This window comes from Phyllobates terribilis, unplaced genomic scaffold, assembly GCF_046119375.1.
Source record: "Phyllobates terribilis strain yellow unplaced genomic scaffold, ASM4611937v1 Scaffold_13__5_contigs__length_258822181, whole genome shotgun sequence".
Lineage (NCBI taxonomy): Eukaryota > Metazoa > Chordata > Amphibia > Anura > Dendrobatidae > Phyllobates > Phyllobates terribilis.
Window position 1 is genome coordinate 27,154,290 of NW_027362773.1, and position 27,610 is coordinate 27,181,899.

The window sequence follows — 27,610 nt, forward strand, 5'->3', positions numbered from 1 at the left end:
AGCCTACAAAACTACTATCTTCTCTAATGCTCTGTGATATTGCAGTATACAGAACAAGCGATCAAATGACTGCAAGTGCCCTAAGGGGACTAAAGAATTCAATTAAATAATTTAAAAAACGTATTTACAAATGTAAAAAAAAGGTTAAAAAATTTGACTAGAATTGCCATCATTCTATTGCTGCAAGTCTCACATAAAATGCAATAAACAGCTATCAAAACATTGTATATCCACCAAAATGGTATCAGTGAAAATGCCAGGTCACCACACAAAAAAACAAGCATTTATTTTTTATTTTATTCTTCTTTTTACAGCTTTTTTAATGGTACCTGGGTGTGGATGAGACTCTCCTCTCCTCCACACCCGGGTACCATCCGCACATTAGAACGCACCAATTACGCAAGTACAAATGCTGTCTTGCGGAATTGGCGCGTTCTAATGCAAGTCAATGGCGGCGAAATCGCCGCGTTTCCGCAAAATTAATTGACATGCTGCGGATTTTTGACCGCAGCGTTAACGCTGCGGAAAAATCCGCATCATGGGCACAGCACATGCGGATTTCCATTGGGGAACATTGCTTCCCTTCTACCATGCGTTTTTCATGCGTTTCCGCGGCGTTTACGCAACTGCAAAAACGCCGCGGAAACGCATGAAATACGCATCGTGTGAACACAGCCTTAATTTTGCGGAAACGCGGCGATTTCGCCGCCATTGACTTGCATTAGAACGCGCCAATTCCGCAAGACAGCATTTGTACTTGCGTAATTGGTGCGTTCTAATGTGCGGATGGTACCCGGGTGTGGAGGAGAGGAGAGTCTCATCCACACCCAGGTATCATTAAAAAAGCTGTAAAAAGAAGAATAAAATAAAAAATAAATGTATTCTTACCTTCTGTCGGCCCGCGCACCGCTCCCGCTTGGTTCCCGGCACTTGCAGTGAGTTGTAGGACCTGCGGTGACGTCAGAGTCATGTGACGGGTCACGTGACGCTGACGTCGGCAGGTCTTTCAATTCAAAGTTGCCGGCGAGGGAGAACAGATTGAGCAGGACAGCGCGGGCCATCGGAAGTAAGTATATACACTCTCTCGGTTCACACTGTATAAATCCATGCTGTTTGCATGGATTTATATAGTGTGACCTAGTTATCAAGCACTTTCCAGGTGATGCTAACATCGCCTGGAAAGCGCTTGTCAATCTGCATGCGGAAACGCATGTGAATCTGCATGTGGATCCGCATGTATTCTGCAGGAAAAACGCATGCACAATCTGCATGCGTTTTTTCTGCCAGGGAGATGCAGAAATGATGCAGAAATTTTCTGCTTCATTTCTGCATCGTGTGCACATACCCTTAAGGGTATGTGCGCACGTTCAGGATTTGATTGCAGAAATTTCTGCATCTCTGCGCAGCAAAAATGCTGTGGCACAAACGCGCGTTTTGCCGCAATTTTAATGCGTTTTTTGATGCGTTTTTATGATGCATTTTTTGATGCGTTTTTACAGTGGCGCTCCCATCAGTGTATTGCTGGCTGCCGGGTGATCGGATCGCCTTGGGACACTAGGGGTACGGCGGACAGGTGAATATAAGGTGTTTTTTATTTTATTTTAACTTTTTTTTCACACAGACACGGGCTGAGAAGACTACTCCCCTCAGCCGCGCCTGCTCCCGCTATTGTCAGCGGCAGCGGCCGTCGGATGATGGGAGGAGTAGCCTCCCGTGGGCAATTCTTTGTGCATTTTTGACTCATTGACTTGAATTGAGTCAGTCAAATACGCAGCAAACATCCGCAGCAAATCCACAAATGTTATTATACCTGCGTTTTTGCTGCGGATTTGACTGACTGAATTCAAGTCAATGGGTGAAAAACGCTGCAGAAACTCACAATTGACATACTGCAGATTTAAACGCAATCTTCAGGATTGTCATTGCATTAGCTGGCACACGGATTACCTAGTGTTTTTGGCCCATTTCCACGAGGGAAAAAAGCACCAAAAACGCACAGTGTGCACATAGCCTTACACAACTCCACTCCCAGAAAAATAAAAAAGTTGCTAGTCTCATAAAATGTCAAAATATTTTTTTTTTTACAAAATGTTTAATTTTTTTAACCAATAAAATATAAAAAGGTACAAGTTTGATATCACCATATTCATATTGACCTGAAGAATCATATTTGCACATAATTTTTACCATTCAATCAATGGCGTAAAAACTAACACCCCCCCCCCCCAAAAAAAATGGTGAACTTGTGTATTTTTTCTCCATTTCATCCCACTTGGATTTTTTCCCCATTTTTCGGTACATTATATGGGAAACAGAATGTTATTATTCAAATCTACAACTCTTCCAACAACAACAAAAAGGCCCCCATACAGATATGTCAACGGAAAGATAATAGCTCCTGGAACAAGGGAAGAAAAAACTAAAGTGCAAAAGCAAAAATCACCTGATCCTAAAAGGGTTGTCTGTTTTCACACAGAGTTTTTTTGACGTGGATCCTCTCTAAAACCATCCTCAAAAATAGCTTAAAGAGGCATTCCCATCTCCAAGATCCTACCCCAATATGTAGTAATATTAGCAAATACCTCTAATTAGAAATCTAGTATAGTTTTTCTGATTTGCTATGTCTCATTCCTTATGTGCAGGCACTGCAGTAGCCTAGGTATCCATGGTTACAACCACTAGCAACTAGCTGACACTATATAAGTGGCCGTAACCATGGATACCTAAGGTCCTGCCATGCCTGCACATGAGGAATGAGATACAGTGAATCAGAAGAACTATACTACATTTCTAATTGGAGGAATTTGCTAATGTCATTATTATTACACCTACTACATATAGGGATAGGATCTTGGAGATGGGAATACCCCTTTAAGCTAGTATTTTTTAAGCAAAAAGTTATGGCAAAATGTTCCACTGGTCATCTTCCAGGCGTCTTTTGAGCGTTCCCATTGACTTGTATCTAAAGTAGAGAGTCTTTTGAGTGGAAAAAAAAACAGAAGAATGGACGGGTCACTTCTTTTAACCACTTGGCAAATTTAGAAACCTGAAATTATTTTAAAGATGTTCCAAATCCTGGACATAGCCCAGCCAGTCGTTCTTTCACAGAAATGCCTATGTTCACTCTTTTGAGTGTTTTCTGAAAGGTTTTTCAGGCGGTTTCCGCCTGAAAAAAAAACATTGTGTGCACAAAACCCTAGTGGATGCTCACATGTGGTGATTTTACGTTTTTTGGTTCTTTTTTTTCTGGATGGAAAAGAAGCTGTGTTGAACTTTCAGAAATCTCATTCACATGCAGCTTTTTTTTTCTAACTTAATTTGAGCCCTGCAGCGTTTTTGTAAAATCTGAAGCGTCTTCTTTGGCAATTTATTTGTCCATTTATGCATTGGCTTCGCCACAAGCATCATTTTTTTTATTGTGTATATAAAATTGTGGCTGCATCCAAGCGAAAGCTGCCAGAAGAATGGACGACTCACTTCTTTTAGCCATTTCACGGCTTTCGAAGCTTGGATTGGTTAATAGAAATGAGAAAAAATGGAAAATATATGCACAGAAAGCCAGTTTTACATTATTGTGGATACGTTCGGTATTTTTTTATGTTTTTTCAGATGGGTTTCAGGCAAATACGCTTAAAAAAAAAAAGACGTTATGCGCAAACTGAATATATTGAGGAGTTTTTGGATCAGAAAATGAGCAGAAATTCTCCAATATCCTCCTCAAAAATTCAAAGCTCCTTAAAAATTTTGAGTTTCTGCTTCAAACACTCACACAGAGCATTTTGAGGATTTTTGGGGGCAGCAACCAAGCGGAAACTCTCCAAATCCTTTTAAAAATGCAAAACTCCTTAAAAACGTTGAGGTTCTGCTCATTTTCTGCTAAGAAACAAACAGTGAAAAGACTTTGTGTGTACATCGCCTGTGTGTTGCGCCACTTTCCCATTTCCAGCATCTCCAAGACACCGGTTTCCTTTTCTGACCATAGCGTTCGCCTACTTCTTCGTAAATATTCACCACTTCCCCAATCAGAAATTATGTTCATTCCAAAATCTCCTCGGCTCCTCAGACATGTGTGCTGCTCTCACTCCTTCATGTTGCTATCAGTAATGAGTAGAGATGAGCGACGCTGAACTGTAAAGGTGCTGAACTCCGAACACGGACTTCTCCTGGAAGTATGTATTACAATTCAGGAGTTGGGAGGGAGAGACAGAAAGAGTGAGAGAGTGGGAGACAGAGAGAGAGAAAGAGAGAGGGAGAGAGAAAGAGTGGGAGACAGAGAGAGAGGGAGAGAGAGAAAGAGTGAGAGACAGAGAGAGAGAAAGAGAGAGGGAGAGAGAGAGAGAAAGAGAGAGGGAGAGAGAGAAAGAGAGTGAAAGAAAGAGTGGGACACAGAGAGAGAGGGAGAGAGAGAAAGAGTGAGAGAGTGGGAGACAGAGAGAGAGAAAGAGAGAGGGAGAGAGAAAGAGTGGGAGACAGAGAGAGAGAGGGAGAGAGAGAAAGAGGGAGAGAGAGAAAGAGGGAGAGAGACAGAGAGGGGAAGAGAGAGTGGGAGAGAGAGAGAAAGAGGGAGAGAGAGAGACAGAGAGTGAGAGAGAGTGGGAGACAGAGAGAGAGGAAGAGACAGAGAGAGGGAGAGAGAAGGAGAGGGGGAGAGAGAAGGAGAGGGGGAGAGAGAGAAAGAGGGAGAGAGACAGAGGAAGAGAGAGAGGGAGAGAGACGGGGAGAGAAAGAGGGAGAGAGACACAGAGAGAGAAAGAGAGACGGAGAGAGAGTGTCATAAGCTGAGAGGAACGTAAGACTCCCAAATGGTCTATTACTGTCCAAATTGTGCCCCCCAACATTCCATCACCACAAGCCCCCTCCCCTGTCACACTTATTTTTTCTTGCTTTGGCAACACTAATTGTATTTTGGTCCTGCCAATAAAGCCTATTTGTATTGCACTGTATTGTATTGAGTGAGAGAGACACAGAGAGAGAAAGAGACAGAGAGAGAGAGAGAGAGATGCGGAGAGACAGAGTTACAGAGAGAGACAGGGGGAGAGACAGAGAGTGGGAGAGAGAGCGGGAGAGACAGAGAGGAGAGAGAAAGGGAGAGACAGAGAGGAGAGAGAAAGAGACAGAGATGCAGAGAGACAGAGAGAGAGACACAGAGTGACAGAGAGAGACAGGGGGAGAGACAGAGAGTGGGAGAGAGAGCGGGAGAGACAGAGGAGAGAGAAAGAGAGAGACAGAGAGGAGAGACAGAGAGAGGGAGAGAGATGGAGAGAAAGAAAGAGTAAGAGAGACAGAGAGAGCTGGGGAGAGACACAGAGTGATGGAGAGGTAGAGAGAGACAGGGGGAGAGAGACAGAGAGGAGAGAGAAAGAGAGAGACAGAGAGGAGAGACAGAGAGAGGGAGAGGCGGAGAGAAAGAAAGAGTAAGAGAGACAGAGAGAGCTGGGGAGAGACACAGAGTGACGGAGAGGTAGAGAGAGACAGGGGGAGAGAGACAGAGAGGAGAGAGAAAGAGAGAGACAGAGAGGAGAGACAGAGAGAGGGAGAGGCGGAGAGAAAGAAAGAGTAAGAGAGACAGAGAGAGCTGGGGAGAGACACAGAGTGATGGAGAGGTAGAGAGAGACAGGGGGAGAGAGACAGAGAGGAGAGAGAAAGAGAGAGACAGAGAGGAGAGACAGAGAGAGGGAGAGGCGGAGAGAAAGAAAGAGTAAGAGAGACAGAGAGAGCTGGGGAGAGACACAGAGTGACGGAGAGGTAGAGAGAGACAGGGGGAGAGAGACAGAGAGGAGAGAGAAAGAGAGTGGGGGAGACAGAGAGAGACGGAGAGAGAGACGGGGAGAGACAGAGTGGGAGAGAGACAGAGAGCAAGAGAGAGACAGAGAGTGGGGGAGAGAGAGAGAGACGGAGAGAGAGAGACAGAGAGAGAGAGATGGGGAGAGACAGACAGAGACACAGTGACGGAGAGGTAGAGAGAGACAGAGAGGAGAGAAAGAAAGAGTGAGAGAGACAGAGAAAGACACAGAGTGAGAGGTAGAGAGAAAGAGAGAGACACAGAGAGCTGGAGAGGAGAGAGAGATGGAGAGCGGGAGAGAGAAAGAGAGAGAGGGGGAGTGCTTCCCGTCTCCGCTCACCACTAGTAATGGCTTACAGACTTATTACTTATACTTTCTATTATCCAGTGTGATGTTGCAGCTTGTCAGGAAGCAGTGCCAATGGTTTTATAATACGCTGCCTAGAAAACAAAAAACTCCCTGTTGGCCCCTGGCTATGGTGCAGAAAATGACGGCGTTACCCATGGCAACCAATCATGCATCAAGTGCAGATTAGAAAATGAAAGCAGTGATTTGATAGGTTGCTATTGGCAACTGCAGCAGCTGTTCTGCATCAGCCTATTCTCCTCACACTGAGCGCAGGCGAGGTTGTGTCCTCCATCCGGGCTTTCCCCTCTACACCATGACGTCATGACAACCCCAGCACTCCGTCACGGTGGTGGCGCAGTTGCCATGAATACCGCCGGTGCAGAGAGGGTGGGGAGGTTCCGGAAATGACGTAAGGTCCCGCCCCGGTGCGGACGTGCCCCTGCGCCGGGATCACGGAAAGAAGGAGCGGGAGAGTAGGCGGCATGGAGCCTCCGGGAGGTGAGAGCAGTGATGGAGCTGCAGGGGCGGCTGGGAAATGTGGGACCCCTGAGGTGGCAGAGCATGGGGAGGAGGAGCAGGGCCTGGGGGACAGCTGTGCATGATGTCACTGGGCGCTGCATGTCAGAGCCAGCCCGCAGCTGTGTGCGCCGCTGTCACCGTCCTCCTGACACCTGAGCCCTGCATCCGAGTGCAGCAGCCAGGAGCACAGGAGCTCTGCACATCGCTGCCATCTGCTAGGACATCCGTGCGTGTCTGATAGATCTTACTACAGATGGAGCAGACCTCTGGATACAGTCAGCAGTGCTAACCATCAGTGGTGCATGTTACTACAGATGGAGCAGACCTCTGGATACAGTCAGCAGTGCTAACCATCAGTGGTGCATGTTACTACAGATGGAGCAGACCTCTGGATACAGTCAGCAGTGCTAACCATCAGTGGTGCATGTTACTACAGATGGAGCAGACCTCTGGTTACAGTCAGCAGTGCTAACCATCAGTGGTGCATGTTATGCAGATGGAGCAGACCTCTGGATGCGATCAGCAGTGTTAACCATCAGTGGTGCATGTTATACAGATGGAGCAGACCTCTGGATACAGTCAGCAGTGCTAACCATCAGTGGTGCATGTTACTACAGATGGAGCAGACCTCTGGATACAGTCAGCAGTGCTAACCATCAGTGGTGCATGTTACTACAGATGGAGCAGACCTCTGGATACAGTCAGCAGGTGCTAACCATCAGTGGTGCATGTTACTACAGATGGAGCAGACCTCTGGATACAGTCAGCAGTGCTAACCATCAGTGGTGCATGTTGCTACAGATGGAGCAGACCTCTGGATACAGTCAGCAGGTGCTAACCATCAGTGGTGCATGTTACTACAGATGGAGCAGACCTCTGGATACAGTCAGCAGTGCTAACCATCAGTGGTGCATGTTGCTACAGATGGAGCAGACCTCTGGATACAGTCAGCAGGTGCTAACCATCAGTGGTGCATGTTACTACAGATGGAGCAGACCTCTGGATGCGATCAGCAGTGTTAACCATCAGTGGTGCATGTTACTACAGATGGAGCAGACCTCTGGAAACAGTCAGCAGGTGCTAACCATCAGTGGTGCATGTTATGCAGATGGAGCAGACCTCTGGAAACAGTCAGCAGTGCTAACCATCAGTGGTGCATGTTATGCAGATGGAGCAGACCTCTGGAAACAGTCAGCAGTGCTAACCATCAGTGGTGCATGTTACTACAGATGGAGCAGACCTCTGGCTACAGTCAGCAGTGCTAACCATCAGTGGTGCATGTTATGCAGATGGAGCAGACCTCTGGCTACAGTCAGCAGTGCTAACCATCAGTGGTGCATGTTATGCAGATGGAGCAGACCTCTGGAAACAGTCAGCAGTGCTAACCATCAGTGGTGCATGTTACTACAGATGGAGCAGACCTCTGGATGCGATCAGCAGTGTTAACCATCAGTGGTGCATGTTACTACAGATGGAGCAGACCTCTGGATACAGTCAGCAGTGCTAACCATCAGTGGTGCATGTTACTACAGATGGAGCAGACCACTGGAAACAGTCAGCAGGTGCTAACCATCAGTGGTGCATGTTACTACAGATGGAGCAGACCACTGGAAACAGTCAGCAGGTGCTAATAATCTGTCCGGCTCTGAAATAGTATTTTGTGAATTTACGGATTGGATAAAAAATATATATTCTTGTATTCATTTTTTTTTTTTAAATTAAGTGATCAGAGGAAATGTAATATCTGATTGAAACCATCTGCGCACTGGCCGTGTATGTGACTATTCTATGTATATACAGTATAATATACACACACACACACAAGGGATCAGTGCATGTTTATGCAGATGTGCACATTAGACACCATTGCCCATACTGAGCTAAAACCACATGAGTTCAGCTTTAATGGGCCGTGTGAAGGATGAGCTGATGAGAACCTTGAATAGTCCACTATCTGCTGTACAGTTGGACTGCAGCACCATTAACACTGTAGGGATCTGTTTTCACAACATAAAAAAAATCATTTTCTTTTTTCTTAGAGCGCAACACTTGTGTGTTGTCTGTGTTTGATATTGCAGCTCCTTATCCCCATGCAGTGATATACAAGACAAAACTATGGCAGGTGCATTTTTTAATCTTGGACGCAGCCCCTTTAAAATGTAAAGGGGTCTCAGAGAATACATCTCCTCTATTCTTCACCTATATTGACTGTTTTACTGTAGCTTTTTATTCAGCTATTTTATAACTATTTACACTATTTTCCTTAAATAGAATTTTGTGTCAGTTTGTGTACATATTTGTATTCCCCATGAAATGACACTTCTGGACCATATTTCCTTAGCACTCTGCTGTGCTTTTCCTCTGTTATTCCTCCTGGAAATGTATGAATAAGATGACAACTGGGGGCATGTCTCTACATCTGGCACTATCCAGTCAGAGCCCTCCTTTTATAAGGGTGGGGATTTGTAACCCACACCACGTTATCAGTTTATTTATCCATTTCTTGGAGGGATAACAGAGAGACATCCTTCTTGTCCTCTGTCAGATATCCTGCTTCTGGCATCAAATGTTTTTCTACGTACGAGATGACATTCTTTCTTCTCGCGCACTTAGCCGGATCTTGTAAGACCACGTTCCTTCTGGACTGCTGCAATACCCGGTCGCGTCCGAATGGCAGATGCCATTGCCATCACTTTGTTGGGAGAGTTGCACAAATCTCTTTTTCCATAATCTGGTAAGGTATCACCAGAACCTGTCACCTGGGGGCTGTTTCGCTGATTTCCTGTCGCTTTTCAAATTTCCCCATTAGTGTTGGTTACCTGTCAGCAGACTTGGGTAGATTATCTGCAGACTACTGGCTGCCATAAAGCAGATATTTCTGCTGATAGGTTCTCAGCTCTGGGCTCTAGAATTACTTCATAGGGATTTTTTTTTTTACTAATCGACAGTCTGGGGAGGTGACAGGTTCTCTTAAAACGATTGTTTCTGGGAGAGCTGAGTGACAGCCACTATGACTTCTATTACAGCTTCTGCCCTGGTTTTCACACTTCTTGCCATAGTGATACAGTAGCAGGGTTATGCATCAGTGCAGGTTTGACTTTCAGGAGCCTGGGAAAGCTGGGTCACACAGCAGCTGTATGCTGCAATGTTGTATTCAGTCCCAGCAGCCGTCTCGCTCCACATACAGCCACAACATGAGTGCGGCTTTGGTTCACCGCAGAGAGCTCGTGGCAAGAATGGCCGGGAATCCATTTGTTGTTAACTTTATTTCCTGGTTGAAATCCTTGTGCCTCCGAGGCTTCTGATGAAATTTCCCAGTTACATAAGTAAATAATTCATTTCTGAGGTGTGTTTGTAGTGGGGCGGTGGTGGCTATCTTACCTGTGCTGGAATAGAAGTTCCTCTGGATGGGGGCGTGATGAAGATGTGTTCGGCACAGGCACTGGCATGTGTTTCTTGGAAGACGTCCAGGTTGCATGTGCTTGTATTGTTTCGGGATAGCCCTTCTTGTCCTCTGTCAGATATCCTGCTTCTGGCATCAAATGTTTTTCTACGTACGAGATGACATTCTTTCTTCTCGTGCACTTAGCCGGATCTTGTAAGACCACGTTCCTTCTGGACTGCCGCAATACCCGGTCGCGTCCGAATGGCAGATGCCATTGCCATCACTTTGTTGGGAGAGCTGCACAAATCTCTTTTTCCATAATCTGGTAAGGTATCACCAGAACCTGTCACCTGGGGGCTGTTTCGCTGATTTCCTGTCGCTTTTCAAATTTCCCCATTAGTGTTGGTTACCTGTCAGCAGACTTGGGTAGATTATCTGCAGACTACTGGCTGCCATAAAGCAGATATTTCTGCTGATAGGTTCTCAGCTCTGTCCCTGCAGGTCATCTGATCACTGCTAGTGCTGAAGGTAAGAGTACACATCCAATTTTTGCTGGGTGGATGACTGATGTTTTTCGGGGTCGCATGGCTCTCACCTGGAGTTGGGGGAGGAAAGAAGGGTTAGGCATGTTCAATTTCAATGCCTTATACTTTATTTCCAGAGTAGAAAAGGTTTCTGTCAGCGGCTTACTCCCCTCTCCCTATTGAAAACACATGATCAGCCGAACATACTCATATATAGGGGGGAGTGTTAGAGATGGCTGATAGCTGAGCGAGTGATTGTCTGATATGTTATACAGATGGAGCAGATCTTTGGAAACAGTCAGCAGGTGCTAACAATCAGTGGTGCATGTTATACAGATGGAGTAGATCTCTGAGAACGTATCCCTTTGCATTAATAGGCTTCATAGATGTGTTTCCTGGTAATTGTCTACATTAGTCAGGTCCCCTACGGGCTAAAGGCCCCCACACACGACATAAGTCTGTCAAACCCACCGATTGGCTGACCATCTAATTTGTATGGGCTCCTCCTGACTCTCGACAGATGATGTTGCAGCTGAGAAAGATCTGCCCTGTTGAATTTCAACGTGCAATTCTTTTGTTCTGCAGGGCGATAATAGACAATGCGAGTGCACAGACAAGACAAGGGCTCCAGTATATGGGGTGTCAGAAGAGAGAGCTGCCCGCTGAGTGAACCATTGGTCCACAGATATCTGAAGTGTATTGCCAGTGTAACTGACGTTCCACATGTGGCCAATGGGATTCCTGGGATCAGCAGTCGGTGGCTTATTTTTGCCCTTACAATATAATCCATATAAAATAGTGGGAATCTGTTCAAAGCTGACATGCCAATCGTGTATAATGAGCACCACTGTAGGTCATATTTTTGAGTGCCAGCCCAGTAGACAAAGGAACCTTTCCCCATTAAGCTGCATTCACACATCTGCATGAAATATTCGTGTGCTGTCCCTTTTTTTGATTGTTTGATAAATTGATTTATTCAAATATTCGTTAAAATGACGGATCCGAGAATAAGATCCATGAAACTCTGAGCATGTCCTATTCTAATCCAATTTTGAAGCTCAGAATAGGATCTGCTTGATGGGTCTGTGTGCTGCCATTAAAAAAAATCGGACAGGACCCCAGCACTTGACATGGATGTATGAATGCAGCCTTATCTGTATATACCCTAATAGGCAGAATCAGAGGAAGTTATCTGAAGGTTAGCCTTTTTAAAGGCAACCTGTCAGCATGTTTCTACATATGGAAGTAGTGGTATGGCTGTATAGGCACCAGTCCCCAAATGAAAAGTATACCTCTGTTGTAGAGATTTGATGTACCAATCATAAGAAATCTGGTGTAGAAGCTGGAAGCGTCCTGGGGATTGTGTCAGCGCGCATGGGCTGGAAGAAGCGTCCTGGGGGGTGTGTCGGCGCGCATGGACTGGAAGAAGCGTCCTGGGGGGCGTGTCGGCGCGCATGGACTGGAAGAAGCGTCCTGGGGGGCGTGTCGGCACGCATGGACTGGAAGAAGCGTCCTGGGGGGCGTGTCGGCGCGCATGGACTGGAAGAAGCGTCCTGGGGGGCGTGTCGGCGCGCATGGACTGGAAGAAGCGTCCTGGGGGGCGTGTCGGCGCGCATGGACTGGAAGAAGCGTCCTGGGGGGGGAGTTGTGACTGGAAGCGGCCCGGGGAGGGGACTTGTCGGTGCGCATGAGCTGGCTGGAAGCGGCCCGGGGTGGGGACTTGTCGTCGCGCATGGGCTGGCTGGAAGCGGCCCGGGGAGGGGACTTGTCGGTGCGCATGGGCTGACTGGAAGCGGCCCGGGGTGGGGACTTGTCGGTGCGCATGGGCTGGCTGGAAGCGGCCCGGGGAGGGGACTTGTCGGTGCGCATGGGCTGACTGGAAGCGGCCCGGGGAGGGGACTTGTCGGTGCGCATGGGCTGGCTGGAAGCGGCCCGGGGTGGGGACTTGTCGGTGCGCATGGGCTGGCTGGAAGCGGCCCGGGGAGGGGACTTGTCGGTGCGCATGGGCTGACTGGAAGCGGCCCGGGGAGGGGACTTGTCGGTGCGCATGGGCTGACTGGAAGCGGCCCGGGGTGGGGACTTGTCGGCGAGCATGGGCTGGCTGGAAGCGGCCCGGGGTGGGGACTTGTCGGCGCGCATGGGCTGGCTGGAAGCGGCCCGGGGTGGGGACTTGTCGGCGCGCATGGGCTGGCTGGAAGCGGCCCGGGGTGGGGACTTGTCGGCGCGCATGGGCTGGCTGGAAGCGGCCCGGGGTGGGGACTTGTCGGCGCGCATGGGCTGGCTGGAAGCGGCCCGGGGTGGGGACTTGCCGGCGCGCATGGGCTGGCTGGAAGCTGCCCGGGGTGGGGCCTTGCCGGCGCGCATGGGCTGGCTGGAAGCTGCCCGGGGTGGGGCCTTGCTGGCGCGCATGGGCTGGCTGGAAGCGGCCCGGGGTGGGGACTTGCCGGCGCGCATGGGCTGGCTGGAAGCGGCCCGGGGTGGGGACTTGTCGGCGCGCATGGGCTGGCTGGAAGCGGCCCGGGGTGGGGACTTGTCGGCGCGCATGGGCTGGCTGGAAGCGGAAGCTGCCGATCATGTGCACTTACACACCCCTAGGACACTTCCAGCTTTTGCACTAGATTTCTCATGACTGGCACATCAAATCTCTACAATGTAGGTATGACTTTTATTGGTGGACGAGCTCCTGGGTAGCCGTGCCACTACTTCCATACCTGCTGACGGGTTCCCTTAAATTATTAAGTTGACGTTTTAATTGCAGGCAAATTCAGATCCTCCAGTCCTGTGTATGTAATGGCCTCATATAATATTTAAAGTGTCACTTAAGGTGGAGCTTCACTTTCATAAAGTTTCTAGTTGACACGTCACCAATTATTTCCAAGCCTCCTGGCTCTGCTCTTGTGCGGCTGAAGCTCAGTAGATCCTCTTTTCTTTAATTACAGTTGCGTAAACAGATTAGCTGAGATTTTATTACAATCAAATTAGTACGCCTGGAGATTATTCCTGTATTACAGCCTCAACCTAATCAGCGGGCTTAAATGTCTGAGATCAGGAGGCAGAGTCGTGCGGACTGTCCTCGCGTATCTTAAGGGTACGGAGAAGGTTAGTAAATGTCGGTAAAGATGTGCGCTCTTGAGGAGAATAAATAGGAAATGACTAATGACTACATGGACATCCTGTTAGGACTCCTCATGACATTGTAAAGCTGTGACATCTTTTTTTATAGACTAAGTGGGAATGTCACAGAAGGTAGAGGATAACGGGGGGCTGTACACTGATTCCTCCCTGAGATCCATTCCAAAGAATAAAAAACCTAAATGTGATTTTTGACCCTGTCCTTGTACAGATTGACTTGTCATTTTGCCTCCATAGTATCTGATTTATTTCACCTGCGCCTCCTATGATCTGCTGCTAATCCAATTCTTTAAGACTGCCCATGCCTCATAATTGCTCTTTTAATTTTTCATGAGAAGGCTTATAAATGACAGCTTGTGTCGCCAATGTGGGGTATTGGCTCGAAATGATTAGACCTTCAGGCAGATACTTATCCATCCTGTAATACCATCAGGGAGGTGTCCGATTGGCTCCAAATTTAATCTGCAGCAGGACAACAACCCCAAACATACAGCAAATGTCATTAAGAACTGTCTTCAGCTTAAAGAAAGAGCAAGGAGTCCTGGAAGTGATGATACGACCTCAGAGTCCTGATCTCAACATCATCCAGTCTTTCTGGGATTACATGAAGAGACAGAAGGATTTGCACAAGTGACATCCACAGAAGATCTGTGGTTAGTTCTTCAAGATGTTTGGAACAACCTCCCTGCCAAGATCCTTCAAAAACTGGTCAAGTGACTAGTTCCTAGAAGAATTGCTGCTGTTGTGAAGGCAAAGAATAATCACACCAAATTATTTTGATTTAGGTTTCTTTTTAGTTCAGAACTTTTTTATTAATTAACAAAATGTAATCTATTTTATATTTGAAAGCACTCTAATTATGCAGCGTTTTCTCTACACCTGCCTAAACCCTAAACTTCTGCAAAGTACTGTACTTTAAAAGGTTTTTCTGATCTTACAAATGTGTTTCAACTACATTCAAATGTTGAGGAAAAAAAGCTATAGTAAACTTTTAGAGTTCTTGAAATGGATGACTTCACTAAAATATGGGTACTTTTTTCCCAAAAAGCAGTGCCTCACCTGACTACTGCTTGTTTGTGGTACTGCACCCAGGTACGATGCTGTTTCTAGAATAAAGCGGACATGTTTTCCTACTTTTGGACAATCCCTTAAAGCTCCTGGCCTGTAAAATAAACATTGTACTAATAAATAGAGCACGGAGATCTGCATTATTATCCAAAAGCGTATCTGACCCTGCTTGTCAAGAGGTAAGATGGGTGCAGGGAGAGTGCTATCTATCTATAGAATTTTTTTTATTTTATTTTTTAAACCTTTTATGGCTCTGTGTTTGAGTGTTCACTATCCGTCTTGATATAGGGAAAATATATATATTCTTGTACCGTGTTAGCCAGTAGATAGAAAAATATTTAGATTTGCGAGTCCTCAGTGGTTGATACCTTTTAATGGCTAACTGAAAAGATGGTAACAAATTGCAAGATTTTGAGACTACGCAGGTCTCTTCATCAGGCATAGTATACCACAAAATCTGAAGAGTCACATATTTATAAACAATAAGACACACAAAAAATGCAATCGGTGAGACAGGTGATGGAAAGCAGAGTTATTATGGGAGAGAGAAACAGTTCTGGCTATAAATATTTTAGCAGTTAATAGATAAAGAGTGTGAAGGTTTTATTGTCCTGTGACTAGGTCCAGTGTTATGATGGCCTCACAAGTCTGAGGAGCACATTCCTTAGTTGATGTAGAATGACATAAATCCATGCGACACATTTATTCCTGCTCTGAAAGTGTTAAAGGTCACCATCAGTTTATATTCTGATATTCTTTCTCTTCCATAATAACTCTGCTTTCCATCACCTGTTTTACCTATTGCATTTTTTGTCTTATTGTGTATAAATATGTGACTCTTCAGATTTTGTGGTACACTAGCCTGATGAAGAGACCTGCGTTGTCTCGAAAGCTTTCAATTTGTTACCATCTTTTCAGTTAGCCATTAAAAGGTATCAACCACTGAGCACTATCCGTCTCACACTTCTTTGTTTCAGCCCTCGGCCATCATAAAAGCCGCCCTGATTAAATATCCCTACAGCATATTGACATTTCTCACTGCATTACAAATATGGATCTGGGTATAGGAACTATCAGAGGCTCGCCAGCCTAGACAAAGATGCAACAAGTGCTATTTTAACACTTTTGCGCTTTTATTTTCCTGAGAGATTTAAAGAAGTTGGCCACAACTTTTTATTATACCCCCAATGTATCCCCCCGGGGCCCATAAGTGTCTTTGTAATTACCTTCTGTTGCAGTTTCTGCCTGTGAGAGGCGCTATCGGTGGCCGCTCACAGGCATCACGTGACCCGTAACTGACGTCACGACAAGTGAGGCGTGACATCAGTGACGTGGTCCCCGCGGTGGCTGCTGGGTTGTAGGCGGGGTTACCCCCCGCGTCACACCCAGCCTGTGAGCGGCCACCGATGGCAGTAACTGCAACAGATGGTAATTACAAAGACACTTATGGGCCCCGTGGGGATACATTGGGGGGGTGGGAAATAAGTAGTGGACAACTCCTTTTAAGTAGCGGCTGAGTTTTCCTATCACTTCTTTCCCATATTGGAACAATGTGGGATTTTTTTTTTCCCCCCATAACCTACATAGACTTCAAATGCAGGGAGTCTAAAAAGAGAGATAAAGGGCTGTTAGGAATTTCCAGCATGGCTTATCTCCCGTCTTAAAATAACATGAATGTATGTGTACGCTCACACAAACGCATTCTTAATCAATAGGTAGTGATGAGCGAGTATGTTCTGTTAACCCTTTCGGCGAGCATGCTCGGGTGCTCGCCGAGTGTCTTCAGCGTGCTCATGTGTTATGTTTGAGTCACTCCGTGTGCATGATTTAAGAAACAGGCATTCCTCAAATGTATTAAAGCTGTCAAACAGTTGCAAATCATGCACATGGGCGTGACTCAAACATATCACAGAGTACGCTGAAGATACTCGGGAAAACGCCCGTGCATGCTCGTAAATCTCTACTAACGAGCATGCTCGCTCATCACTATCAATAGGGTAGTTCACATGAATGTTTTTCCACATGAACCAACAGTCTCCGTGAAAAATATTGCGGCATGCTCTAGTCTTATCTGTTTGTCTTTTTCGGATGATCTCTATATATTTTAAAGGGTGTGCAAAATAAAATAAAACAAAACTGATTCATTACAATTACTAACATAGAAAACAGTGTTTTGGCTTTTTGTATATATAGCTTTTTAATTATTGATGTATAAAAGCGGATTCCTTACACATCATAACGCAGATTGAAAATTGTTTATTTTATTGTACATTATAATTTTATAATATGTATAGTTTTTCATACTCTCATATGACCTTTACCTTTAGATCTAGCTAAAAAGGTGCAAATTAAAGAACTAGTGGGGTCTAATAAAACGGATTGTCATTAAAATTAACTGACAGAGGTAATCCTGGTAGTAAATCTCTGGATGGAGATATTTATGTCTTTGATGGGTAAGTGAGACAGCGGAGGGGGCAGAAGTTGTTTCTGAAGAGGGTTAAATATTTTGAGAGAACTCCGATTGATCCCTTGTATTTTGGGAGATAAGTGGCAGCTGCTTATCTCCCATATTGAAAACCCGGTATTATGGCAGCTAATAAAGTGCATTTATGAGACGGATGTAATCATGGTGTCCAGATCAGACTAAATATAGAGAGGAAGCACAGGGCTGGCTATAGGGGACTATTAGAGAAGGTGGAGCCAGGAAATGGTTAAACAGCTGTAGAAAATGCCGGCACAGGGCATTTTGCCGATTTCCACCTGCTACACCAGGCAAAGATCAAACTGTCAATATTGATTTAAAAGTCAATAGTCCAGACAGAGGAGACGGAGAGCACAGCGCCAGCACATGAGACCGGAGCAGGTACTGCACTGATACTATGCAGGGAGGGGGGCAGCAGAGACACAGATCCCATCATTTATCAGGGGTTTCCTGGCTGGAAATACGTTTTGACAGGATATTGCAGGTATTGAGCAGATTATTATGAGTATTCATGCCTGCGGTTAAAATCCGGAATATTAACGATTGACAGTAACTAACCCTTATACTACCCCCATGTGTTTCGCAGATTTAGGGGTTTTTTTTGTTTGGAAGGGGTCTTCATGCTACAGAGCTTCTTTCTCTTGGAAAAAGAGGAAAGACGGGGGTCAGTAGGGAATTTCTCTTCGTGACAAACAAAGTAATGCCTCTGCCGCATCAGAAAAAAAAAATCTATTTTGGACTCATTAACCAAAGCCCCTATTGTAAGAAAGAAAATCAGGTGACTACTGTGCTGCCGCCATGCCACAGGCTTCCTCTGTAATGTGAGGATCCCCCACAAGCGCCCCGTATCTCTGCTATCTGGGCAGCAGCCTCCTATTGATTCTGTTTATTCTATTTTGACTTGTAGATTACAGTGTGTAATGTAAGAAAAGCCAGCTCCTTCTTCAGACGTCTTTAAATATGTGGCTCATGAGCCGAGTACAAAGTTCCAGCGAGCAGGTTATGTAACGGGAACAGTAAACAGGACAGATGCTGCATGTCCTGGAATAAAGTGATTTTTGTGGGATTTATTTTACTGCCTCCAGCAGTAAAGGGTTAATTTTTAAGAAATGATTACATTTGGGCTGGATTGTTACCACTAATGTCAGATTGTAGACTTCTGTATCTGGCGAGCCCTGATTAATGCAATAGTGGGATGTCTATTAAAGTCCATCCCTTTTAGTGTAAATTGCAAACTTGGATCAGTAGTCAAAAAAATTATGGGAAATCCATGTGAGTCAGATCCTGCCTGAAAGCGGTGACTCATAAAACCACGATCTGTGTGCCCTCATACGAACATCGCGCCTCGAGCCAGAGCAAATGCTACTAATTAAGGCTTTGTTCAGACTGTTCAGGGTGTATGTTTGGTAAATGCACTGGGTAATGCCCCTGACACATATACCAAGGGGTCAGGTCTACTGGGCTTTTCTTTGTTTTTTTATTATAGGGGTGGCCTATGGATGATGCATGGAGCTGAAGGACACTTCTACTATTTGTTCATAAGATACATTGAGAAATCTGGAACTTTGTCAAGTATAGTATAAAGGCTTGTTCAAACATGACAGATGTATTGTGAAATTTCTGCCTGTTTTTTCGCTGGATTCAGTACCGGAAAAATGAAAATCCTACTTTTAATTTTGGGTCAGAAATTGACCTTCTGTGCATATTTTTGCAAACCAAATGTCAATTTTGCGTGTTCATTTATTGTGATTTTTTTTTTTATAATTTTTGTAGATTTTGATCATGGATATGTATGGGATGGATTAAATAGTAGCTACACTTGTACTGTTGACTTATAATAATCAAATATAAAAGTGAATCTAGAAAACTAATAATTCTTCTTTTCCCCTGCTTTATAGTCACTTTTTTTTGCCTCCTGCATTGATCATTTGCTGTAAAAAAAAAAAAAAACACAAACTGCTCAAATATGTCTACAAATCTGTCTGCAGTGAGCGGTCAAATAACACTGCTGCTAATAGAAGTCTTTGGAAAGAGGAATGTGAGAAGCTGTAGGAGAGCAAAAGAAGGAAGGTACAAGAAGAAGCTGCTGAGACTTCTTGACAAGTGGAAAATCTAAAGGGAATCTGTCACCCCCTGGGCGATATCAGACCTCTACCATGGCCATACAGGGTATAGAAAAGTAAATCTATACATACATGTATGGCCCATAGCAGAGGTCTTATTGCAGAGAAAAGTGCTGTAATCAATTCTTTTTTTAATGGTAATTGCCCCTACATCATCCTGTTTTTTAACAGGGGAGTGACAGATGCCCTTTAAATTCAGGACACAAGTTGCGTAATGACCAAAATTTGTGTCGTTCCTGATGTACATACAGGACATCTTATTCTAAAAAGTCACCTGAAATGACAATTACATTATAAGTCTGTTGAAAAATCCTGTCTTGTGGCGACGTACCATTCCATGTGAACACTACAGTTAATTGGAGGCTATTGTGATCACATGGAGTGAAATATCACCACGGGGACTGAGATGTGTGGAGACTTGTATGGAAGCTCTGAAATCAGAAGCTTACAGACTAACATACATTAAATTAATGAACAAACTGCGGCCAACATTATATAGGGTGCGGGTTAGGGGTCTGGTTGAAAAAACTCATCCCCCATCCCCACACGGACATGCCTACTCAAAACAAAATACCAACTGGAGAATACATGAGTATAATTGCATAAAAAACTTTATTAGTAGAAAAATCATTAGAATTAATACATCGCACCAAATATACATAATATTACAGAACTGAAACATGTGGACTGGTAAGCCATAATCAATTGCTAAACTCTGAACAGGGCCCAAAAATCTCAGCAAGCAATGATAGAGGAGCAAGGGGAAGATCAGGTGATCATAGAGCTCAAATGCCAGTATAGTGAGGTTCATTAGATCAACTCTGTCATAGAGATATTAGCACATTGCTCACCAGGTAAAGAGGGGCCTAATCAAGAGTGGGACAGCACAGGAGTGGTGGCCAGATGGAGCCTCGAAGCGCGTTTCGCTGGTAGAATACCTTGGCTTTCTCAAGAGGCATTAAATTAATAGATAGATTTACGGGTTCTCCAATAAGAAAACTTCACAGATGACAGAAAAGGACTTTCCCTTGTGAGAATTACTAATCTTTATTAAATACCATGTTAAGAAAATCTATATTAAAAACCATGCTTTACTATCCAAAGACAAATGATCATTTGATATCTGCGATCAGATATCTTATTCCATAGAAATACATGTTTTCTCAATATGTAAATGAGCTGCTAAGATCTATGGGCCGGACATAGATCTCCCTGGGAATCTGCCTCCAGAGATTATTTTAAACAAAAGGGGACATTACCAGTGTGAGACATGTAGATCAGGAGAGCAGACTGTCAGTCATTACATGTCTCACACTGGTAACATCCCCTTTCATGTAAAATGATCCCTGGAGGCGGATCCTTAGGGAGATCTATGTCCAGCCCATAGATCTTAACAGCTCATTTACATATTAAGAAAAACATGGATTTCTCTGGATTAAGACATTAGCTATCCATGTATCATTTTGTTGAGCTTTATGACTTGCGTGCCTATATAGGTGACATAGGAGGGTTGATGCTACTGACGGATTCCCTTTTAATTAATAATATCCTAAGGTTTGCGATAGACACTTACTACCTTCAGTTATTAATGTGTATCCAGTCAGTATAAAAGATCCATGTCTCAAATATAAAAAGGTTAAAGTATCTGAGGTTAAAAACACTCCAGAAAATAGTGGTGAATTGGTTACTAAGCATAAGTGTCAATTGATAATACACCAGACATATAACATCTCTGCATACATTGTGTCTCCTAGTACTATATCCATCAGGAACAAATGACTGCCCCTAATGTTTCCTAATTGCTTCCCTACCTATCGCAGAGGTCAGCTCCCTTTGGTAATGATATTCGCTCACCGATCACTCTCCCTGAGGTCTCCTGGTAATACAGGTAAAGAACAATCCGTAAGACAAGGCCCTATATAACTGAAGAGCTCAGACGTGCGTCCGGAGGGACTGACCAGTGTCCCACTTACTCCTGTCATCAGACTGATGGGTTATGGCAGTCTATCATCGGAAGGGATATTCTAAACATGATTGATATGATTTCATGGATTGTTTAACTGTTTTACCATGGCTTTATTATGGGACCTCAGAGAAACTCATCAGTGAGTGGGGGCACCATATTGCTATCATAAGGGCGTTACCCTCCGCAAGGTAGTAAATCGGTTGGGGGAGTATTGAGGGCAGTCGTGTTCCTAATGGTTATATTACGCGGCACATAAATAAAATATTGGTGTAGGACTAATCTGCGGTTGTGCCTGGTGTTTTATGCTTTGACACTGCAGTCTCCCATTGAGATGTGATACAGATAACCTATGACATAGTTTTGATTCCGGATCTTGTGACATTTTGAGTAGAGAAGCGCATCTTTTAGACCATCTGTAACCTTACTGGGAAGAGTTCTTTTCTGTCGTCTGTAAGCCCTGAATCACCAGCAGAGGTTAATATCTCCGCACAGTTTTGCAGATATTTGCGGTTTCCTGTGTGATGTGTCCGCAGCAAAGCGTCTCACCCCTGTATTGGATTTACACTGCTCAAAAAAATAAAGGGAACACTCAAATAACACATCCTAGATCTGAATGAATGAAATATTCTCATTGAATACTTTGTTCTGTACAAAGTTGAATGTGCTGACAACAAAATCACACAAAAATCATCAATGGAAATCAAATTTATTAACCAATGGAGGCCTGGATTTGGAGTCACCCCCAAAATTAAAGTGGAAAAACACACTACAGGCTGATCCAACTTTGATCTAATGTCCTTAAAACAAGTCATATAGTGTGTGGCCTCCACGTGCCTGTATGACCTCCCTACAACGCCTGGGCATGCTCCTGATGAGGTTGCGAATGGTCTCCTGTGGGATCTCCTCCCAGACCTGGACTAAAGTATCCGCCAACTCCTGGACAGTCTGTGGTGCAACGTGACGTTGGTGGATGGAGCGAGACATGATGTCCCAGATGTGCTCAATCGGATTCAGGTCTGGGGAACGGGCGGGCCAGTCCATAGCTTCAATGCCTTCATCTTGCAGGAACTGCTGACACACTCCAGCCACATGAGGTCTGGCATTGTCCTACATTAGGAGGAACCCAGGGCCAACCGCACCAGCATATGGTCTCACAAGGGGGTCTGAGGATCTCCTCTCGGTACCTAATGGCAGTCAGGCTACCTCTGGCGAGCACATGGAGGGCTGTGCGGCCCTCCAAAGAAATGTCCCCCCACACCATTACTGACCCACTGCCAAACCGGTCATGCTGAAGGATGTTGCAGGCAGCAGATCGCTCTCCACGGCGTCTCCAGATTCTGTCACGTCTGTCACATGTGTTCAGTGTGAATCTGCTTTCATCTGTGAAGAGCACAGGGCACCAGTGGTGACTTTGCCAATCCTCGTGTTCTGTGGCAAATGCCAAGCGTCCTGCATGGTGTAGGGCTGTGAGCACAACCCTCATCTGTGGACGTCGGGCCCTCATACCACCCTCATGGAGTCGGTTTCTAACCGTTTGTGCAGACACATGCACATTTGTGGCCTGCTGGAGGTCATTTTGCAGGGCTCTGGCAGTGCTCCTCCTGTTCCTCCTTGCACAAAGGCAGAGGTAGTGGTCCTGCTGCTGGGTTGTTGCCCTCCTACAGCCCCCTCCACTTCTCCTGGTGTACTGGCCAGTCTCCTGGTAGCGCCTCCAGCCTCTGGACATTAAGCTGACAGAGACAGCAAACCTTCTTGCCACAGCTCGCATTGATGTGTCATCTTGGATGAGCTGCACTACCTGAGCAACTTCTGTGGGTTGTAGAGCCGGTCTCATGCTACCACAAGTGTGAAAGCACAACCAACTTTCAAAAGTGACCAAAACATCAGCCAGAAAGCATTGGTACTGAGATGTGGTCTGTGGTCCCCACCTGCAGAACCACTCCTTTATTGAGGGTGTCTTGATAATTGCCAATAATTTCCATCTATTGTCTATTCCATTTGCACAACAGCATGTGAAATTGATTGTCAATCAGTGTTGCTTCCTAAGTGGACAGTTTGATTTCACAGAACTTTGATTTACTTAGAGTTATATTCTGTTGTTCAATTGTTCCCTTTATTTTTTTGAGCATTGTATATGAAGGGAGAAGTGTTTGGCTGCACAAAACTTCCCCTAGAGATATCGGCTGATCGCTGCGGTGTCCCGGGTCTTGGCCTTTGTATTGAGTATCTTGTCCTCTCCAAGGCTGTCTTTAGACAATGTCTATGACCTGTAGATGGTTGCGTCCATATCTGGCTGTATCTATACTGCATTTGCAGCATACACCAAAGATGCACATATGGAGAATTATTTGCCAATGTATGCCCCTGATATCGACCACCTGCATGGATGGCGGTGTATAGAATACTCTATAGAATAAACCAGCATTACCAGTCTGATGGGGACCAAACCAGCATTCTCTTGGCCTCCGCCTGGTGAATGGGAATCTATAGATCTACTTGACTAGAGTTGGTGCAAATGCAGTACTTTGTTCTATCGGCCACATCGGTAATCTGTGCCCATCAGACAGGAGCACTGAGAACCTCCTCCTACATCCCGGCATCCGTGGCACTTCTATTGATCAGCCGGGACGGCTAACCAAAAAACCCATGGATGTTGGTGGTGTTTCTCAGGGCACCTGTCTGATGGCCACAGATTACTGATGGACCAGGGTCCTACTATCAATCTGCACCATCTCTACATTTGACATAAATGCCAGGGCTTTCAAGGTGCAGAACACCAGACGTGCCCAACACTTGTGTGAATATACCCTATATTTATAGTGGGTTACCTGTAGGCATCACCAGCCCAACCAAAAGTAGTTTCTCCACTCCTCACCCTACATAGTGAGTTGTGGTAAAACTGGTGGCAGCCTTCCCCAAATTAAGTGAGAAAATGTGATCAGAAGATAATTGTTAGTAGGATGGAGCTGCTTATCTGTAGAAGGATGTGGGACACCGCAGTGCTGAAGTGGCTTCTGATCGGGGTCAGAGATCCTCAGATAAGCTCTGTGGTGAACAGACAAGATCGAGACACAGAAGTCATTAAGAAAAATGGTAGAGAAAAAAAAGGAATAATCCATGAGGCTGAAGCCCCGGCAGGTGGATGTGGGACACAGGCCCTTGTGCCACAGGTGCTGCGGCTTCAGAAATCAGCCGAGGAGGGGATAGGAATGGATGGTGGTAGGCGCTGATGTGAGTAGGAACAGAGGCAGCTTGTTATCCAGAGGCCTTCACTGTAAATTCACCATTGTTCTAGGCATGGCCTGGGGCGGCAGACGAAGCCAGAGCCCAATACTTTCATTAGACATTTAATGTATAGTCCCGTACGGTTATGAAAGGCTGGATTGTAAGTTCTGCGGAGAAGATGGTTATACGTGGTGATGTAATGTCTGATAGTATTACTGTCCTGTAATATTTAACTACTAACATATCGGCTACGCTCCCAAGGAAGGTAAACATGTCTCCTCTAATGCTACGTGAACTGTCTCATTGGTTACATCAGCTCTTATCCTTCTGATATGTGGAGTTGTGCAATATTATAGGAGGAGGAACTTCCATTCGGGGCTCTAGGACCACCTGTCAGCCACCCCTGTAGGGTTCCCCATGGCAGCCATATTGGTTGCCACCTAGCTTGTATATTTTTGTATATTCTATTACGTTATAATTACCATATTGCTTCCATTTACCATAAGGATTTTTTGTCCCTTTCCTACAGATAGTAAAGGCAGGCCGCGGTGACATAGTGTTTGCTGCTCACCATGCCGGGGATTGTCGTGTTTCGCCGGCGCTGGTCTGTGGGCAGCGATGATTTGGTATTGCCGGGAATCTTCCTCTTTGTATTGCACAGCACGTGGTGAGTAAGAAGGTTTATCATATAACCCTGATAATCTGTAGTGCTCGGAAGGCGAGCCTGTTAATCTTTAGGCCGAAGAACGGATTGTGTAAAGTGACAGAGCTTTTCTCCTAAGCAGATAAGTCTAGAGAAGATCTCTAAACTGAAGCTAGACACGGGTAGAAAGATCTGACCACGATATGATGAACAAAGAAATTTCTTATGATCAATCTGTTGTGTAATGGGAAATACTGTGCATTGCCATAAATGTTTGTTTCCTGAACAATAATTTTATTAAAGGCTATAACTGTAGTGTTTAAATTAAATAGACTTTTTTTCATGTTTAATAATAATTTAGCTTCTACAGCTTGCATGTATTAAAGTACATTATGAGCTGCTCAAAGCTGTCGAGTGTCAATCCCAACAGCTTGATTTTCTGATGGCTCGGTCTAAACTCATATTAAATTACAAATGAGCTTAGATTCATATTCAGGAGAAAAGAGGATAGGCTGGAGACAGAGCTTATAAGTAGTCAGTTATTGGGATTGACACTGCATTGTATTGTAACATATGCAAGCTTTAGTCTGCATTCACATGTAGCGGTCATGCTGCTGCTTTTAAACATTGCAGCCTTTTGTCTCTGAGGTCTTTTTACTGTTTCCTTGCACAATCACTTAATCTTGCAGGGAAACAGCTATTTCACCTGCAAAACCACTCGGCCACTATGATTGACCACTCTGCATGTGACCCCAAAAGCCAAACTATAAAGGTTGTTAATGAAAACCAATTAGAGATGTTTTTTCACACGATTCAATGAAAGGAAATAAAAAAGGGTCATAACCTTTAAAGGGATTCTAAAACTATCTTTTTTTCTATGTTTTATCCACTGTTTAGTTTTTGGTTGGTCTGGGTTCTGGTACCCCCACTAATCGATCAAAAAAGAGGGGCAGATGCTTTGAGTGTATCTCAGCGGAAGCAGAAAGGTGTCCGTAAGCAATAGAAAGTCTATGGGTCCGTACACCTCTCTGCCTGCTCTCCGAGGATTAGCCAAGTACTTATACCTTTTCGTGTTAGCAGTGGTTGCGGGTTTCGGGATAAGGATCTCATTTGAGCAAAACTACTAATCCCCTAAAACTTACCAAAGCTGTTTTAAGAATGTCTCTGTGCGTGACTGAAATCCGGTGGCTCCTGTTCATTTTCCCGCGGTAGCCGAACTTTCAGCAGGGTCCTCGGGCAGCATTGTGACACTATTTACCTGTAGATTATCCCTATAGTTGCTGGTAAGTAGCATTTTCCGGGGTCACAGGTTCCCTTTAGGCCGTGTTCAATATTTTACATCTGGAGTGGAAGAATCAGAGGAAATGTATAATAGAAACACGTCACCACTTCTGTATTTATCACCCACTCCTGGTTTTGGCTTATAAATACTGATGTAAAATTCTCACCCAATACTGCACGTGTGAACGCGGCCTTAGGCAAAGGTTATAAGTTGAGGCATTTTAATATACTTACAAACGTAATTGTTTCTCCCAGGTTTGTTATCCTATCTGTGGTTCTCTTTGGACTGACCTATAACCCGCATGAGACATGTTCCCTGAATCTGGTGGATCACGGCCGTGGATATCTGGGGATCTTGCTGAGTTGCATGATTGCGGAGGTGGCCATCATCTGGTTGAGCATGAGAGGGGGAATCCTATACACAGAACCCAGAGACTCCATGCAGTATGTGCTGTACGTCCGGCTTGGTGAGTAAGAGTCACCAGCAAGACTTCTTTGTTTAATGTGCAAATAACTTCTTTCCTTACACTGTCTGCCGTTCCCTGTAGCGATTCTGGTGATCGAGTTTATTTATGCCATCGTGGGTATTGTCTGGCTCGCTCAGTATTACACGTCCTGCAATGATGTCACCGCGAAGAACGTTACACTGGGTAAGTGGAGGCAAAGCCATTAACCCCGTAAGTAGTAAACCTGTCTTGGTGTTCAGGTCTGCAAAATTTTTTATTCAGTAACACGAACTTTAATTTCCAGTCGATAAGGCCTTATTTAGGGCTTGGTGTTGCAGAATGAGTTGTATTGTTTGGTGCACTGCGGGGATTCACCGTTTTCTGAGCCTCAAAAACTGGTCATTTTGACTTGGTGACAGGTTCTCTTTAAATGTAATTTAAATGGCAAACAGATTAGTGATCTGGTTCACTTGTCTGAGGATATCCCATCTTCTAGCAGGTCTTGGCAGACTCGCTTCCCTTGATGGAGAAGGGGGCTGGCTTAGTCACACTGGAAAGTTTATCTTGTGTCGAGCGGGTGGGAATGTCTTCTGTTTTGGAGCACGTTTCTATTATAAACATATGAAGGTAATTTTTTTTTCAACTGGACAGATCACATGGGTATAACATGAAGAGTTTCTGAATG

General features: G+C 45.0%; 1 protein-coding gene across 4 annotated transcripts in view; it reads left to right on the forward strand.

Annotated features, from left to right (window-relative positions):
- Positions 1–6,401: 6,401 nt before the first annotated feature.
- DAGLA (diacylglycerol lipase alpha) overlaps positions 6,402–27,610 on the forward strand; it is a 45,576-nt gene continuing 24,367 nt past the window's right edge. Inside the window, exons 1-4 of one of the 4 annotated variants that reach the window (XM_073657976.1) lie at positions 6,402–6,629; positions 25,085–25,222; positions 26,735–26,946; positions 27,028–27,129. In XM_073657976.1, the coding sequence (XP_073514077.1) occupies positions 25,128–25,222; positions 26,735–26,946; positions 27,028–27,129 (409 nt within the window). In that variant the 5' untranslated portion in view covers positions 6,402–6,629; positions 25,085–25,127. Of the gene's footprint in view, positions 6,630–13,429; positions 13,659–17,473; positions 17,726–25,084; positions 25,223–26,734; positions 26,947–27,027; positions 27,130–27,610 lie in introns of those variants that run through there. The other 3 variants (XM_073657979.1, XM_073657977.1, XM_073657978.1) reach the window with 3 other exon arrangements.